The 16,492-nt window shown below is 52.2% G+C and overlaps 1 protein-coding gene across 1 annotated transcript; it reads left to right on the forward strand.

The window, feature by feature from the left end:
• The first annotated feature begins 1,503 nt into the window (after window positions 1-1,503).
• Window positions 1,504-16,123, forward strand: MDC1 (mediator of DNA damage checkpoint 1). The gene is given in 16 exon segments (XM_059702140.1): window positions 1,504-1,771; window positions 3,387-3,525; window positions 4,426-4,806; window positions 4,888-4,963; window positions 5,237-6,375; window positions 6,378-6,662; window positions 8,294-8,359; window positions 8,510-8,602; window positions 9,076-9,297; window positions 9,961-10,004; window positions 10,417-13,005; window positions 13,085-13,204; window positions 13,329-13,511; window positions 13,670-13,795; window positions 13,905-14,015; window positions 15,424-16,123. Coding segments are annotated over 16 exon segments (5,781 nt in total). The 5' UTR covers window positions 1,504-1,732; the 3' UTR covers window positions 15,592-16,123.
• Window positions 16,124-16,492: the final 369 nt, after the last annotated feature.

A 16,492-nucleotide genomic window follows, 5' to 3' on the forward strand; every position in this document is an offset into this window, starting at 1 on the left:
TTTCCAGCCTGCCTTTCCACACTTTGAAGTCCGTGGTTTTTCAGTTCGCGGGTTTCAAGAGCCTCAGGATATAAATTTCAAAATGGGGAGAGGGTATTCACGGGAGAAAATTGGATGGGTTCAAATCAAAGTTCCAAGCTTTTTCTCCCGGATTAACTCACTTGGTAGATTCTGAGTGTCCCCCAGGCCAGGAGCAAGGGATACAAAAATGATTAGGAATTAGCCCCTGGCCTCCAGGACCTTGCAATCGGGTGAAAAGTGGACAAAGAATAGAGTATAGTAAGCACTATAACAGAGGACACGTGATATCAAGGTCATCATCGTTACTTCTTGGAGTCAATACACATCTCTCAGTCATAAATAAAAGAACATCCAATTGTGTAAGAAGACCCCTCTACCCACTTAAAATAGAATGTTTTGGGGCATAATCACAATGAAAGTGGTTCTTTTGTGATAGTGGAGAGAGTTTAGAATTTAGAATGAAAGGACTGGTTTCAATTAGTCCTTACCTTATTATATGAGCTGTAGAAACCCAGCCACGTCATTGAACGTAGCAGAGCTTCAATTTCTCTGTAAAATCTACTTCTGTATTTGATAGTTGTGGTCAGAATGAAGTGAGATAGCGAATGGAAAAGGACGTTCTACATTATACACATGTCAAATTTTACTATCCTCTTCTTGCCTGTCTTAGTATGAGATAATGAAATAAATTGTTTTATCCTTTCTTCATTCCTTGAAATACCTCGTTCAGCCTTGAGAGGGTAGCAAAAAGGGTTCCCTCTGTTGGCCTAGGGATCTTTGCTTTAGGTAAACGATCTAAAATATCCATCAGGGCTATATTCTCAGGGAGGAAATGACATGACTTCCACACAAGCAAATCAAAAGGAAATGAACTTCCATTGCAGTGAGGAGTCCTCAAGCGCCACGCCTGCGGGCTGTTCTCCAAACTGCAGCCTCCGGCCACGACAGCAGCTCAGTTCCATTTCCCTGAGTCAGCAACCACCAGGTCTGGGAGGCCTTGGCAGGAGCCGCTCTAGGCGCCGCCCGCAGCGAGACTCTGTGGTCGTGGTTTGGGTGTCTGCGCGGGAATGGGCGGCGGGCGGTGACGCGGCCGGGGTGGCTCCTGGACCTGCCCAATCGAGGGGCGCTCTTCCGAACGCGCGCGGCGGCCTCGCCTCTCACAGCGGGTTTCCGGCCCCGGGAGAGCCGCCCCTGAGAGCGGTAGGGGCGGGGTGGGGCGGGGCCTCCGCCTGGGCTGTGTCAATCGGCTCGCAGCGGGCTGTGAAAGACAGCGACTGGAACCAATCAGCGGACCGGCTCGGCTCGGCGGGAGCGCTCGCGCCACCGCGTCGCGGCCGTTACTGGTGGCGCGCGCGGGTCTCACCGCGGGTGAGTTCTGGGGGCCGAGCCCGCCCCTGCCCGGTGCCATCTTGTTTCTCCGGGGGCGGGAGGGGTGTGGTTTGGTGCGACTGGGCGGAGGATCCTTGGAAGTTGCTGGTGGGGTTGTAATACTCATCCTGGCCCGACGCCCGGCCCCGAGCTGGGGGTGCGGGCGCAGGGAGACGGGCCCGGAGGGCGGCGGGTGGGTGGGAGCCCGCCTGTCCCTGTCAGCGGCTTCTCCCTAGGGTGGCATCTCTCTCAGTGAAGTCCGCCCCGGCTCCTCTCACTGTTCTTCCGCCGCTAGCCTCGGCGCTGTGACGCCAGGAGGGCAGGGCTAGTCGCTGTTCGGTTCATGACTGTCTCTAATAGTTCGAACGGCGCCAGGTGCGCGGTAAGTCCTGGTGAGCGTAGAGGATGGACCCGGAGGGAGAGACAGTCCCGCGGGCCCGGCCCCGGGCGGAGGCAGCGGCCGCCCGCTGCGAGGACCGGGAGCGCTAGTGACTAGAAGTCCTCGCGCCCTGCGCGCAGCGGTCGGGCCGCCGGCGGCGGTGCGCTGGTCGGAGGGGCCGGGCTGGAAAGCGCGGGGCGAGGCGCGCAGTCGGGCCGGCGGGCCGTGCTCAGGGACCGGGAGCCGCACGTGGCGGGGACACAGGCTTCGGTCACGGTGGCTCCCGCTAAGGAGCTTACATGCCATTTTACCCTGAGGACATGGAAAGCCATTAGAGAATATTAAACAGGAGAGACGGCCGGGTGCTCTTGGGCAAGTTCCTTACCCATCTGTGTTTCAGCGTCTTTTTTTTTTTTTTTTTTTTTTCAGACAGAGTGGGGGGAGGGGGGGAGACACCTCGATTGGCTGCTTCCCGCTCTGCCCGCCCCGCCGGGATCAAACCAGGGGCCTTTGGTGTGTGGGCCAACGCGCCAGCCACTGAACAAATTGGCCGGGGCTCTTTCTTTTCTTTGTATTTTTTAAATTGATTTGAGAGAGACACATCGATTTGTTGTCCCGCTTATTTGTGCACCGTGGGTTGATTCTTGTGTGTGCCCTGGCCAGGGATCGAACTCAAAACCTTGGCCTATCAGGATGATGCTCTAGCCAACCGAGCCACCCGCAGGGCTGTGTTGCGATTCTTTATCAAATAGGACATGATAATAAAACTTTACAGATTCAGACGATTAAATGAGTCCGTTTAGTCTCAGCACCAAGCACGGGCGTTGCAGCCAGACACATACTTAGTCCCGTCCTTGACACTACCTGCTGTGTTATCCTGAGCAAAGAATTTAATATTTTTAGCCTTGGTTTCCTAAAGGCCTGCCTCACGTGGCTACTATGCCTGACGCATAACACAATGCCCAACATGTAGGTGATGCTTGGCAAAAGTTAACTCCCTCTGAAATGGTGGATATTGAAGTCAATTTAGGGATTGCAAATCGCATTTAAAAACAAAAACAACGAAAACTATTACATATAGCAAGGCTGAGCATTGTTTCTCAAAACAGCTGTCTATATAAATGTGTCTATATAAATATGTGTACACATATTCTCTAAGCTATGACTTTTTTACAATATTGTAAAAGTGGCATACATAATGTATTACATTAGATATTCAACCCTCTATTATAGAATAGGCTCTGTAGTGGATGATTTTGCTCAACTGTAGGCTAATGTTAGTGTTCCCAGCATGTTTAAGGTTGGCTAGGCTATGCTATGGTGTATTAAATGCATTTTCATCTTACAGTAGTTTCAATTTATGAGGGATTTATCGGGATGTAACTACATTGTAAGTTGAGGAATATTTACTTGTGAACTTGGGACCTTATGATACTTATTTCTTATTCCATGCTCTGGTCAGAAATATTTTTTCAGTGCTTTAGAAGGATAACAACAGAATGCTTGGCACAAAGAGAAGCATCAAACTGAATAAATATCCAGGTTTACCCCTAGTTGTGAGTCTCCTCTCTCAGACTGTGTGAACAATGATAGAGATGATAATGTGTTTCCTTCCCAGGTCATGGAGGACACTCAGGCTGTTAACTGGGAGGTTGAAGAAGAGGAGGAGACAGAGAGACCCAGTGACTCCTTGGGGTGTAGCCTGGAGCCCCTAGGGCGACTGCATGTCTTCAGTAGTGCCCACGGACCAGAAAAAGGTCGGGATAGTGATGCTGAAGCACTAGTGTGGGCAATTCTGTGGGGAGGGAGTTGGAGGGTTCTAAGAAACTTACGTATACATTTTGTTAATCTTCACCTGAAAATATTTTTTCCATTGGTTTTAGTAATTTTTTAAAAACATGTTTTTATTGACTTCAGAGAGAGGAAAGAAGAGGGAGAGAGAGACATCAATTACAAGAGAGAATCATCGAACAGCTGCCTCCTGCATGCCCCCTTCTGTGGATCAAGCCTGAAACCCAGGCATGTGCCCTGCTGGGAATGGAACCGTGACCTCCTGGTTCATGGGTTGATGCTCAACCACTGAACACACCAGCCAGGCTCCATTAATTTTTAGAGAGGAGAGAAGGAAAGAGAAACATTCATGTGAGAGAGAACATCAGTTTGTTGCCTCTCGCATGTGCCCTGACTGGGGCCTGGGATCGAACCTGCAACCCAGGTACATGCCCTTCACGGAATCAAACCCACAACCTTTTGTGCATAGGCCAGCACTCTAACCACTGAGAAACACCAGCCAGGGAAAACTTGTTTTCAAGGAGATCTGAAAAAATGTTTTACTGGGAATGGAAAAGAGGGGGCTAATTGACTTGTTCCAGGCAAGAGCCCTGGACTTGGGATGGTTTTACTGTACACTTAAAAAGGGTTACAGTGCTATATTTTATGTTTATTTTATCACAATAGAAAAAATCCAGTATGGATGGGTGGAGTGTTGCCTATGAAGAATGTATTGCATATAATCTTCAATACTTAGATGTCCTAGGGCCTTTTATTTTTCTATTGCGTGTGAGGACCTTGAATGGGTAGTTGGGTACTTAACCAGAAATTTTCCCAGTAGCAGGCCAGGAATGTGGCCTGGAACCTATCTACCCTCTAATTCTTAGATTTCCCACTCTACCTCGGGAAAAACGTGGTAGGCCGAATGCCTGATTGCTCTGTGGCCCTGCCCTTTCCATCCATCTCCAAGCAACATGCAGTGATTGAAATCTTGGCCTGGGACAAGGCACCTGTCCTCTGGGATTGTGGGAGCCTCAATGGTACTCAAATCCTGAGGCCTCCTAAGTTCCTGAGCCCTGGGGTGAGTCATCGTCTGAGGGACCAGGAGCTGGTTGTCTTTGCTGACTTGCCCTGCCAGTACCATCGCCTGGATGTCTCCCTGCCCTTCGTCTCCCGGGGCCCCCTAACTGTAGAGGAGACACCCAGGGTACAGGGAGGAACTCAACCCTGGGGGATCCTATTGGCTGAGGACTCAGAAGAGGAAGTAGGTAAGTGTATGTATTTGGGAGGGTGGGCAAGGAGACGGGCTGGTGAACGTAAAACTGTCAACTTCTTTCTACTCTTGGCAGATCCTCTTTCTGAAAGGTATGTGGTGAATGAACCAAGGACCATGTCCTCCCTTTTGGCAACAGTGGTTCCAGAGAGGTGAGTGTTGAGGGCCAGACACCTGAGTCTTCAGAAAGAGAAGGAACTTGGGACTGAAGGTTCCATCTATAAGAGAGAATCATCATGGAAATCGTCATCTTTCATTAACTGAATTTTCATTGAGCACCTTTGATGTTCCAAGTGGAGAACTAATTGCTGGAGATAGAAAAACAAATACTACCTTGTTTCTGCTCTCCAGGAGCTCACACTTGAGTCAGGTGTCCCTTCCTGGGAAATGATTCTGTAAACTCTTTCTCTTCTCTCCCTGTATAGTGATGAAGAGGGGCCTTCCTCTGCCCCCGATGGTCCTGGGCCACCTTCTGCCTTCAACTTGGACAGTGACACAGAAGAGGAAGAGAGTCAGCCGCCAGCAGCATGGCGGGCCTCCGCAGCTGCCGCAGAGACAGGGCAGCCTGAGGCTGTCAGAGCTGAAATCCAGGTTGAAAAGGATCAGCCTTTGGGGCAGGAGAGGAACAGTGACATAAGAGTCAAGAGAGATGCAAGCAATGGGGTGATTCTGGAGAGGAGCCCGCCCCCTGGGGAGGACAGTGAGACAGATGTGGAGGATGAGAGCAGGCCTCCCGGAAAGCCAGCTGAGGGCCATCTCGAAAGGGCCCAGCCTTCTGGCTTCATAGACAGTGATACTGACGTGGAAGAAGAGGGGATTCCCACGACCCCAGCTGTGGTGCCCATGAAAAGAAGGCAGATCTTCCATGGAGTTAATGCAGAGAGTCCTGGGGGACCTGACCTGGCACATCTTCACGAGAGCCCGGCTGGCAGTGAGACAGATGAGGAGGCTGAGGCCCCGCTCACGGTCCCTCTGGAGCGAAGCCAAGCCTCCATGGTGAGCAGCAGCAATGTAGATGATGAGGAAGGAGTGTCAGCAGCACTCACTTTGGTGCATCTGAAGGAGAGCCGAGCCACTGCCTGGAACAGAGATGCAGATGTGGAAGAGGACAGAGCCCAGCCTCCGGCTTTTCTTGAGCAAAGCCAAACCTCTACTGGGAGAGACAGTGACGCAGACATGGAGGTGGAGGGGTTCCCAGTAGAAAAGAGAGGCTATGTTCCCAAGAGTCACACAGACAAAGCTCAGCCAGACAAAAGCCCGCCTCCTTTCGGGGACAGTGACAGAGAAGTGGAAGAAGAGAAGAGCTCACCCGGAGTCCTGGAGAGAAGCCAGGCCTCTGCCGCAGTGGGCATCAACACACAGGTGGAGGAGGAAGTCTCCCCCGAGCCAGCTGTTACACTCCCAGAGAAGCATGAGGTGCCTGTGGCAGGCACAAATCCAGCAAATGTGGAAGCAGGAGGGGGCCCAGCAAAGCTGCCTGCCCTGCGCCGAGAGGAAGCCCGGCCTCCTCCAGGTGGGTACTGTGGAACAGAGGCTGCGGAGGGTGCATCCTCCGCAGTGGCAGGTGTAAGAGCCAGCTTCCAGCAGAAGGGGATGCTGGGACAGAGTGGGTTGTGCCTGTCCTTCAGCCAGAGAGAGCTCTTGCGGCAGCAGCCCAGGGTGGGTCACCTTTAGCACAAGTAGAACAGGACCATCTCCTGGTCTCAAGGGAGAACCTAACAGATCTCTTGGTAGACACAGGTACTGCAGGGGAACCCACCCAGGCACAGAGAAAGGGAGCCCAGCCCCCCAGAGAAAGTGGGGGAGAACCACATGTGGACATGACCAAGGACTGTGGACACAGCCATGATGGTAAGTGCTGGGCTGCTCTCCTTCCTTGATCTCTGAGATAAAGAAAGCTTACAGGGAGACTTAATCCATTCAAGCTGCTGCAACAAAATACCAGAGGGGATGGCTTGTAAACAGGAAACATTCCTCACAATTCTCAAGGCTGGAAAGTCTAAGATCAAGGCACCAGCAGATTCAGTGTGTGGTGAGGGCTTGCTTCCTGTTCATAGGTGGCCCACTTCTCACCATATCCTTAACTGGCAGAAGGGCACAAGGGTGCTCTTTGGGGTCTCTTTTATAAGGGCGCTAATCTTATTCATGGGGGCTCCACCCTGAGGACCTAATCTCTTCCCAAGGCCCCTGCCTTCTAGTACTATCTCATGGGGATATTAGAAATAAGAATGTGGGGTGGACTCTTCCCAAAAGGGGCCAAATGTGGCCCCTGAAAATGGTTCACTATTCACTTGACCCAGAAAACCCCACAAAATCATGCAAATCAAGAGGTTCAGATCTTCGTGTTCTCTTTAAGAACACTTGTGAAACTGCCCAGGCCATCAAGGGTATGCGTGTCTAAAAAGTCACCAAGTATCTGAGGATGTCACTTTACAGGAGCAATAGGTGTCATTCCATCATTACAATACCTACCTAGGCTGGTAGGTATGCCCAGGCCAGACAGTGGGGCTGGACACAGAGTCGGTGGCCCAAAAAGAGTGCTGATTTTTGCTACACACGCTTAAAATGCAGAGAGCTTAACTTAAGGGTTTAGCTGTAGACTCTCTGGTCGCTGAGCACATCCAAGTGAACCAAGTCCCCAGGATGTGGCATAGAATGTGCAGCGATCATGGCGGATTACCCCCCACATGAGCTCTCCATGCCACCTGGAGGAGACAGTTCAGAAAAGGACCAGATGGTTCCTAAACCAGAAGAGGTTGCACAGGAGAAAAACATGTCCCAGAAGGAAGTGAGGAAACAAAAACGTAAGACCCGGGAATAAATTTAGCATAAAATAAGTACCAATGAAAGTTTTGGTGGTGTTTTTTTTTTAAAGAATGTGTGGTCCTAGCCGCTTTGGCTCAGTGGCTAGAGCAGGGGCGGGCAAACTTTTTGACTCGAGAGCCACAATGGGTTCTTAAACTGGACCGGATGGCCGGAACAAAAGCATGGATGGAGTGTTTGTGTGAACTAATATAAATTCAAAGTAAACATCATTACATAAAAGGGTACGGTCTTTTTTTTTTAGTTTTATTCATTTCAAACGGGCCGGATGCGGCCCGCGGGCCGTAGTTTGCCCATGGCTGGGCTAGAGTGTCAGCCTGTGGACTGAAGGGTCCTCAGTTCAATTCCAATCAAGGGCATGCACCTAAGTTGTAGGCTCAATCTCTGGCCCTGGTTAGGGCTTGTGTGGGAGGCAACCAACCAATGTGTCTCTCTCACCTCGATGTTCCTTTCAGTCTCTCCCCCTCCCTTCCACTCTCTCTAAAAATCAATGGAAAAATATCCTTGGGTGAGGATTAACAAAAAAAAGAAAAAATAATGTGGGGTGGGACACAGACATTCAGTCTTGCGTAGGGATTTGAGTTGGGGAGAGAATTGTAGAGAAAAAGTAAGACATGGGTCAGATGTGATTTTTTTATTCTGTATTTCTCCACCACCAGATTCTGAAGATCTAGACCAACAAGCTACCCAGTGCTTTGTGGAGAGAGAGAACCAGAGCCTGGAAGGTGAGGGCATTTGTGTCATGGGGATGCTGTACACAGCAGGAGCAGGGAGATTACACTGGTGGTCCTTGAAGGGTGTGAGGCTGGCCAAGGCAGGGCAGGGGACTGAGAATGGCCTGGAGTTCTGTGCTTAGGCTACCTTTTCCTGTGCAGCAGTCCCAAGCATGGAGGATGAGCCCACCCAGGTCTTCCTGTTTACTCCACCCCAAGAGCCTGGCCCTTCCCATTGCAGCTTCCAGGCCTCAGGTATAAGAAACTCCCCTCCTCTGTGCCCCTAACTTTGCCTCCTGTTTTCTCCCTATACATGTTTCTTTCATATTATTTTATTTTTTTGCTGATGTTTCTCCATCTTACTAAGGGAAGAAAGTTATATTTAGTTAGACCCATAGAGCAACTTGTCTAGCATAACTTTTACACTTGATCTTAGCCAAAAGACCAAGAAGCGTTCTTTAGCATAGTTTTTAAGAGACTGCTGTGAGAGCTTTTATATGTAGTATGGTCTTACTTTTTGAAACAAGCATTAAAAGTTACAACTATCCTCCTTACTTGTAGCGTTTTATAAATAGCCCATATAGATTTATTGTTCATGAATTTACCTTAATTCTTTCTCAACCTGTTACCTCCTCTCTCTCTCTCTCTCTCTCTCTCTCTCTCTCTCTCTCTCTCTCTCTCTCCCCCTCTCTCTCCCTCTCTCCCTCTCTCTCACTCTCTCCTTCCAGGTGCCCTGGATGAGCCTTGGGAAGTCTTGCCTACACAGCCATTCTGTCTAAGAGAATCTGAGGCCTCTGAGACCCAGCCCATTGCTACCCACCTGGAGGCCCATGGATCTTGCCCCTTGTCACCCAGGCCAACACCTCAAGACCAACATCTGGAAAAGCCATGTCACACAGAGCCATTGGGGATTCAAGGCGGAGGGTTGCAGACTTCGGAGAAAGGCATGGGTACACCAAGAGAAGCAGCAGAGAGGGTGACCCCAGAGAGAGAACCATTAGAGAGGGAAACTAGAAAACTGCCACCAGCAGGGTCAAGAGAAGATGTGATGGGAGAGGAAGAATTAACCAGGGTGATGAAGGACAGGGAACAAAAGCAGGTGTTAGCTAGAGACGCTCGGAGACAAGAGTCCAATAAAACTGGAAAGTGCAAGTATGGAAAGGGATAGAGAGAGTTTGAAGGTAGAAATTGAGACACCCAAGGAACTACAAGAGGTGGTAAAGCAGTCTTTTGCAAGAGAAGTATTTAAGAAGGAAGCAGGGAAACTAGCACCAGAGAAAGATTGTGAGCCAGGTAGGTTAGAAGTCAGCATATCCAAAGTACTACTGGAAGGAGGCGCACAGAGAGGGGGGACAGAGGGAGCCAGGACCAGAAAGGGCAGCCCCCAGTCCAACACTGGACCCTGAAGGAGGGGCAGGGGACCTTTGGACTATCATTAGCCCTGATAGCGTCTAGGAGCCAGTCAGGTGGAGGAAGGTAAGTCCCAGGAGGCAGCAGAGAGGTCAGTGAAGGCAGAGGTTAAGACCCACCCAGGTGTTAACAAAGCCTTAGGATAACCCCTAAGTAACTGCCTGCTTGGACCTCAGCCACACTTGTCTTTACTTTCTGTCTAGGACCCCTGAATTGCAAGATGTCCCCGGCTGAGAAGGCTTCTAGGGTGAGAGCTGCTTTCTCTACCTCCCCTCCACTGCCCCTTACCAGACCTTGCTTTCACCTGCTCTGCCCCATCTTCTCCACTGTCGTCATTTCCATCACTCTCAGTTGGCTTCTGGCCCTTTACATTGGCACCTGTTGTTTTCAATCTATCTGTTCCAGCTGTTTCCCTCTCCCTGACTCAGAAAGAACATCCCTTTCTTCATGTCCCTTCCCTCTTTTCCCAACCACCCATCGTCCATATATTGACAGCCCTATCCTGGCCTTACGGGGAAAGGTCTGTGGGAAGAAGTCCCAGTCTAATGGAAGATGGTCAGAGACAGAGAAATGCCAGTGAGCGTACTTCCACTGTAACAAGTATTGAGAACAGTGTCCAGTCCTCTCTCCCTCCCTCACGGGCTTCTATTTCTCCCCAGGGTGATCCAGGATCCCTAGATGTTTGTCTGCCTCCAGCAGTCCCTGAAGCCTCAGCCCCAGTCCAAAACCCCCTCATCCCTCAGAGCCAAAAACATCTTGCTTCTCAGCCCCTCTTTGCTCCATCTCCACCTTTAGAGACGCCCATTCCCAGCTCCAGGCAAAATGGGAGTCAGGAAGCTCTGGAGAATTCCTTGTCCTCAGAGCTGGACCCTCTGCATGCAAAATCCAAATGCAGGCCCCAGGGGTGCTCCAGGGTGACACCCTCTCCAGCTTCTGTAGCCCCTGAACTCCACTCTGCCTCCTCCAGAGAGCAGCCTGTCCCCCCTGAGCCCACAGCTCTGGCCACGCGGGGCAGGACACACAGGGCCTCTGTCGGGACCCCTGAAACGACTGTCCCTACAGACCAGCCTGTCCCCCCTGAGCCCACATCTCGGGCCACGCGGGGCAGGACACACAGGGCCTCTGTCAAGACCCCTGAACCGACTGTCCCCACAGACCAGCCTGTCCCCCCTGAGCCCACATCTCGGGCCACACGGGGCAGGACACACAGGGCCTCTGTCGGGACCCCTGAAACGACTGTCCCTACAGACCAGCCTGTCCCCCCTGAGCCCACATCTCGGGCCACACGGGGCAGGACACACAGGGCCTCTGTCAGGACCCCTGAACCGACTGTCCCCACAACCCCTGACCTTGAACCTCCGACCCCTACAGACCAGCCTGTCCCCCCTGAGCCCACATCTCGGGCCACGCGGGGCAGGACACACAGGGCCTCTGTCAAGACCCCTGAACCGACTGTCCCCACAGACCAGCCTGTCCCCTCTGAGCCCACATCTCGGGCCACACGGGGCAGGACACACAGGGCCTCTGTCAGGACCCCTGAACCGACTGTCCCCACAGACCAGCCTGTCCCCCCTGAGCCCACTTCTCAGGGCAGGACACATAGGGCCTCTGTCAAGACCCCTGAACCGACTGTCCCCACAACCCCTGACCTTGAACCTCCGACCCCTACAGACCAGCCTGTCCCCCCTGAGCCCACATCTCGGGCCACGCGGGGCAGGACACACAGGGCCTCTGTCAAGACCCCTGAACCGACTGTCCCCACAGACCAGCCTGTCCCCTCTGAGCCCACATCTCGGGCCACACGGGGCAGGACACACAGGGCCTCTGTCAGGACCCCTGAACCGACTGTCCCCACAGACCAGCCTGTCCCCCCTGAGCCCACTTCTCAGGGCAGGACACATAGGGCCTCTGTCAAGACCCCTGAACCGACTGTCCCCACAACCCCTGACCTTGAACCTCCGACCCCTACAGACCAGCCTGTCACCCCCGAGCCCACATCTCGGGCCACGCGGGGCAGGACACATAGGGCCTCTGTCAGGACCCCTGAACCGACTGTCCCCACAGCCCCTGACCTTGAACCTCCAACCTCTACAGACCACCCTGTCCCCCCTGAGCCCACTTCTCAGGGCAGGACACATAGGGCCTCTGTCAGGACCCCTGAACCGACTGTCCCCACAGACCACCCTGTCCCCCCTGAGCCCACTTCTCAGGGCAGGACACATAGGGCCTCTGTCAAGACCCCTGAACCGACTGTCCCCACAGCCCCTGACCTTGAACCTCCGACCCCTACAGACCAGCCTGTCACCCCTGAGCCCACATCTCGGGCCACGCGGGGCAGGACACACAGGGCCTCTGTCAAGACCCCTGAACCGACTGTCCCCACAGACCAGCCTGTCCCCCCTGAGCCCACTTCTCGGGGCAGGACACACAGGGCCTCTGTCAGGACCCCTGAACCGACTGTCCCCACAGCCCCTGACCTTGAACCTCCGACCCCTACAGACCAGCCTGTCACCCCTGAGCCCACATCTCGGGCCACGCGGGGCAGGACACACAGGGCCTCTGTCAAGACCCCTGAACTGACTGTCCCCACAGACCAGCCTGTCCCCCCTGAGCCCACTTCTCGGGGCAGGACACACAGGGACTCTGTCAGGACCCCTGAACCGACTGTCCCCACAGCCCCTGACCTTGAACCTCCGACCCCTACAGACCAGCCTGTCACCCCCGAGGCCATAGCTCAGGGTGGTCAGAGCAGGACACTGAGGTCTACAAGAAGTGCTGTGCCAGTTCCTACCATCCCTGAATCCCAGTCTCCTTTCCCCACAGACCAGCCTATTCCCCCTGAGCCCATCCCTCAAGCCAGTTGTAGCAGGAGGCCAAGGATCGCTAGGCAGCCCCTCGCAGCTCCCATTGTCTATGAACCCTGCTCTGCACCCCTTGAACCTAACGCCTCGTCCTCAAGGAGCCAAAGGCGAGGAGCAGTGAGAGCAACCAAGTCCCTTAGGACCATTCCTGAGCCTGCCTTTGCCCAGCTTCCTGGGGCACCCACTCATGCTCTCCAGATCCAAAAGGTAGAGGCAACAGGTGGCTATGAGTTCAGCCCAGGGTCCCAGCCTAAGGCCTTTCAAAACCACAAGAAGCCTTCAGATACTGTGGATTCACCCCCACTTCCAAAACGGCTGCGAAGAGAAGTCCCTCAGAAGACAGTGGTCCTCAAGGAAGAAGAGGCAGAGAAGCCAGGGAAGGACGAGGTAAGGAGAAGGCTGGGGCTGCGAGCTGGGAAGGGGCTGGGGGCTCAGAAGTTCCCACCTGGATCCTTCTCAATTCCAGGATGTGGTGATGCCAGGACCAGGCAAGAGAAAGAGAGACCAGGCTGAGGAAGAGCCCAAAGGAATGCCAGTCCGCGGCCTCCGACGGACTAAACCTAACCATGAGTCCGCAGCCCCCAAAGTAGGAGAGAAGGGGCCTGGGGCTTCATGGGAGCAGATGTGGGGATGGGAGGGGACTGGGGCCTTGGGAGATAGGCACTGGTGCAAGGCTTGCTGTGACCAACGTAGGCCCATCCGCTCCACAGGTGCTCTTCACAGGAGTGGTGGACGCCCGTGGAGAGCAGGCAGTGCTGGCCCTGGGGGGACGTCTGGCCAGCTCAGTGGCCGAGGCGTCCCACCTGGTGACTGATCGAATCTGCCGGACAGTCAAGTTCCTGTGTGCCCTAGGGCGGGGGATCCCTATCCTCTCCCTGGACTGGCTGTACCAGGTGAGAGGCCAGGTGATGGTGGCAGACCAATAGAGAAAGTGGCGGGAGGAAGAGGGGTGCGGGAAGGCCAGGGTGAATGAGCAGAAGCCTTCATTCAAAAACACTTTGTGAGCCCCCTGTAAATGCCAGGCTTTGATACTGACTGCTGCCACCCTTAGTCCCGCAAGGCCGGTTGCTTCTTGCCCCCGGATGACTATGTGGTGACTGATCCTGAGCAGGAAAAGAACTTTGGCTTCAGCCTCCGTGACTCCCTGAGCCGGGCTCGTGAGCGAAGGCTACTAGAGGTGAGGGACTGTCTTCCTCCGCATGCTCTAGCCCTCCCTCCAGAAGTTTCCCAGCAGCGCATGACTTCAGTGCAGCTCTCCACTGGCTCCACCATTTCCTTCCTCCTAGGGCTATGAGATTCATGTGACCCCTGGAGTCCAGCCACCACCACCTCAGATGGGAGAGATCATCAGCTGCTGCGGAGGCACTGTCCTACCCAGCATGCCCCGGTCCTACAAGGTACAGGGGAGTGTGTTCTTTATCTGGGGAGCTGCAGATGGGAACACTGTAGTGAGAGGGCTGGGGGAAGACCTATGGTACAGAAAGGGATAGGAGCCCAGCCAGTGAGGCTCAGTGGTTGAGCATCAACCTATAAACCAGGAGGTCAGGGTTCAGTTCCCGGTCAGGGCATATTCCCAGGTTGCGGGCTCAATCCCCAGTGTGGGGCATGCAGGAGGCAGCCAGTCAATGATTCTCATCATTGATGTTTCTATCTCTTTTTCCCTCTCCCTTCCTCTCTGAAATCAATAATATTTTTTTTAAAAAAGGGAGAGGGAGCCCTAACCAGTTTGGCTCAGTGGATAGAGCGTCGGCCTGTGGACTGAAAGGTCCCAGGTTCGATTCCGGTCGAGGGCATGTACCTTGGTTGCGGGCACATCCCCAGTAGGTGTGCAGGAGGCAGCTGATCGATGTTTCTCTCTCATCGATGTTTCTAACTCTCTGTCCCTCTCCCTTCCTCTCTGTAAAAAATCAATAAAATATATTTTTTTATAAAAAGGGAGAGGGAGATAGGAATGGCAGAGGAGCTCTGCTGATACCTGCTGGATTTTGTTTTAGTTTGCATTTTATTTTTTAAAATATGTTTTTATTGATTTTTTTCTTTTTTAATTTTGTATAATTTCCTGGATTAGTGCAATAGCTTATTTTTTTAGAGCGAGTCATCGATTGGCTGCCTCCTGCACGCCCCACACTGGGAATTGAGCCAGCAACCCGGGCATGTGCCCTGACTGGGAATTGAATAGGTCAGTGATCAATCACTGAGCCACATCGGCCCGGCCTTTTTTTTATTCCTCACCGGGGGATATTTGGATATTTTTTCCATTGAGTGGAAGGAAGGAAGAAAGGAAGGGCGGGGGGTGGGGGAGTGGAGAGAGAGAGAGAAACATTGATGGCACATCAATTGGTTGCCTCCCGAATGAACCCCAACCAGGACCGGGGATTGAACCACAACCAATGTATGTACCCTTGACTGGGAATCAGTCGAGACCCTTTGGTCCTAGGGCCAACGCTCAACCAAACTGGCCAGGGCCCACCCACCTTTTTATGCCAGTGACTTTCTGCAGAAACTAGGTCAGTGTCCTTTAGATGTCCCTCAGGCTGGATTCTTCTGTTTGCTCCCTGGTTGTACCACTTACCTTATTCTCTATCTTCTATTATTTCATGTAAACGATAATCAGTTTTAAAAGCTTGAATGAATTCAGGTTCCACATTTCTGGCAAGAGCACATCACAGACAGCGTAGTATACTTTATGTGGCATCGTATCCAGAGCTCCTGTCTTAGTGATGCCTGGACTGATGAGTGGGTCCTAAACCTACTTCTAGGGTTCTTTTTCCCCTGACTTTCTGCCTCTGCTGTGTGTCCTCCCAGCCTCAGAGAGTTGTGATCACATGCTCCCAGGACGCCCCTCGATGCACCACGCCTTTTCGGGTTGGGCTGCCCATCCTCTCACCAGAATTCCTGCTGACAGGAGTGCTGAAGCAGGAAGCCAAGCCAGAGGCCTTCGTTCTCTCCACTTTGGAAATGGCATCCCCCTGAAAACCCCTCCCCAGTACCCTTTTTCTTCCCAGATCAATAAACAGAAAACACTGGGGAGAAGAACTTAGGGCTTGAGGAAGGATTGGGGTGTACTGATCTGATTTGTCTTGAAACATGGGTGGGGCTGAAAAGGCTTATAGGAAAACAAAGATAGGGAGGTTGGGAGCCACAGGTACCTTAAGTGTGCTCATCTTTAGGTGGACTCATGTACCTACTGCTCAGTGCCCTGCCTCCCATTCGGAAGCCATCTCACTTTTCTTTGTTACTGGAATTCTTACTTATCCTCCAAAACATAGTAGAAACAATTTCAATGCCAGAAACTTGAAGGGATGCTTGGAGTGAGTAAGTTTGAGGGTGGTTATGGAATGCCACAAAAAGATTTACCTCTCTCCTGGCCCCATCTTGTTAGAAGATCCTTTAGCTTGGACTTTGAGCAAGTCTCTGCACTTTTTCAGGCCTGCTTTTCCAGTATGTATCAAATTAGCGCTTAGGCTTAAACTTTATGATAAATAAATATTCACTCTGTGCCTTATGGTGTAGTGCAATGTTTTGTTTTTGTTTTTTATCCTCACCCAAGGATATGTTTTTCTATTGGTTTGAGAGAGAGAGTGAAAACATCCATGTGAGAAAGAAACATTGATCAGTACGTCCCAACCAACCGAGGGGCGGGGGAGGGGGTTGAACCCACAACCTTTTGGTGTACAGGATGACACTCCACCCATCTGGCCAGGGCAGCGTAGTTGTTATTTTTTAATATGACATTCCTTAAATTTAAGTTTAAAAGGTTAATTACAAGGATATGGAGAAATTGGAACCCTTATACATTGCTGGCAGAAAAATAGAATGGTTCAGCCGTTGTAGTAAACAGTTTGATGGTTTCTCAAAAAGTTAAATATATAAT

Source organism: Myotis daubentonii, chromosome 6 (assembly GCF_963259705.1).
Source record: "Myotis daubentonii chromosome 6, mMyoDau2.1, whole genome shotgun sequence".
In the NCBI taxonomy this organism is placed as follows: domain Eukaryota; kingdom Metazoa; phylum Chordata; class Mammalia; order Chiroptera; family Vespertilionidae; genus Myotis; species Myotis daubentonii.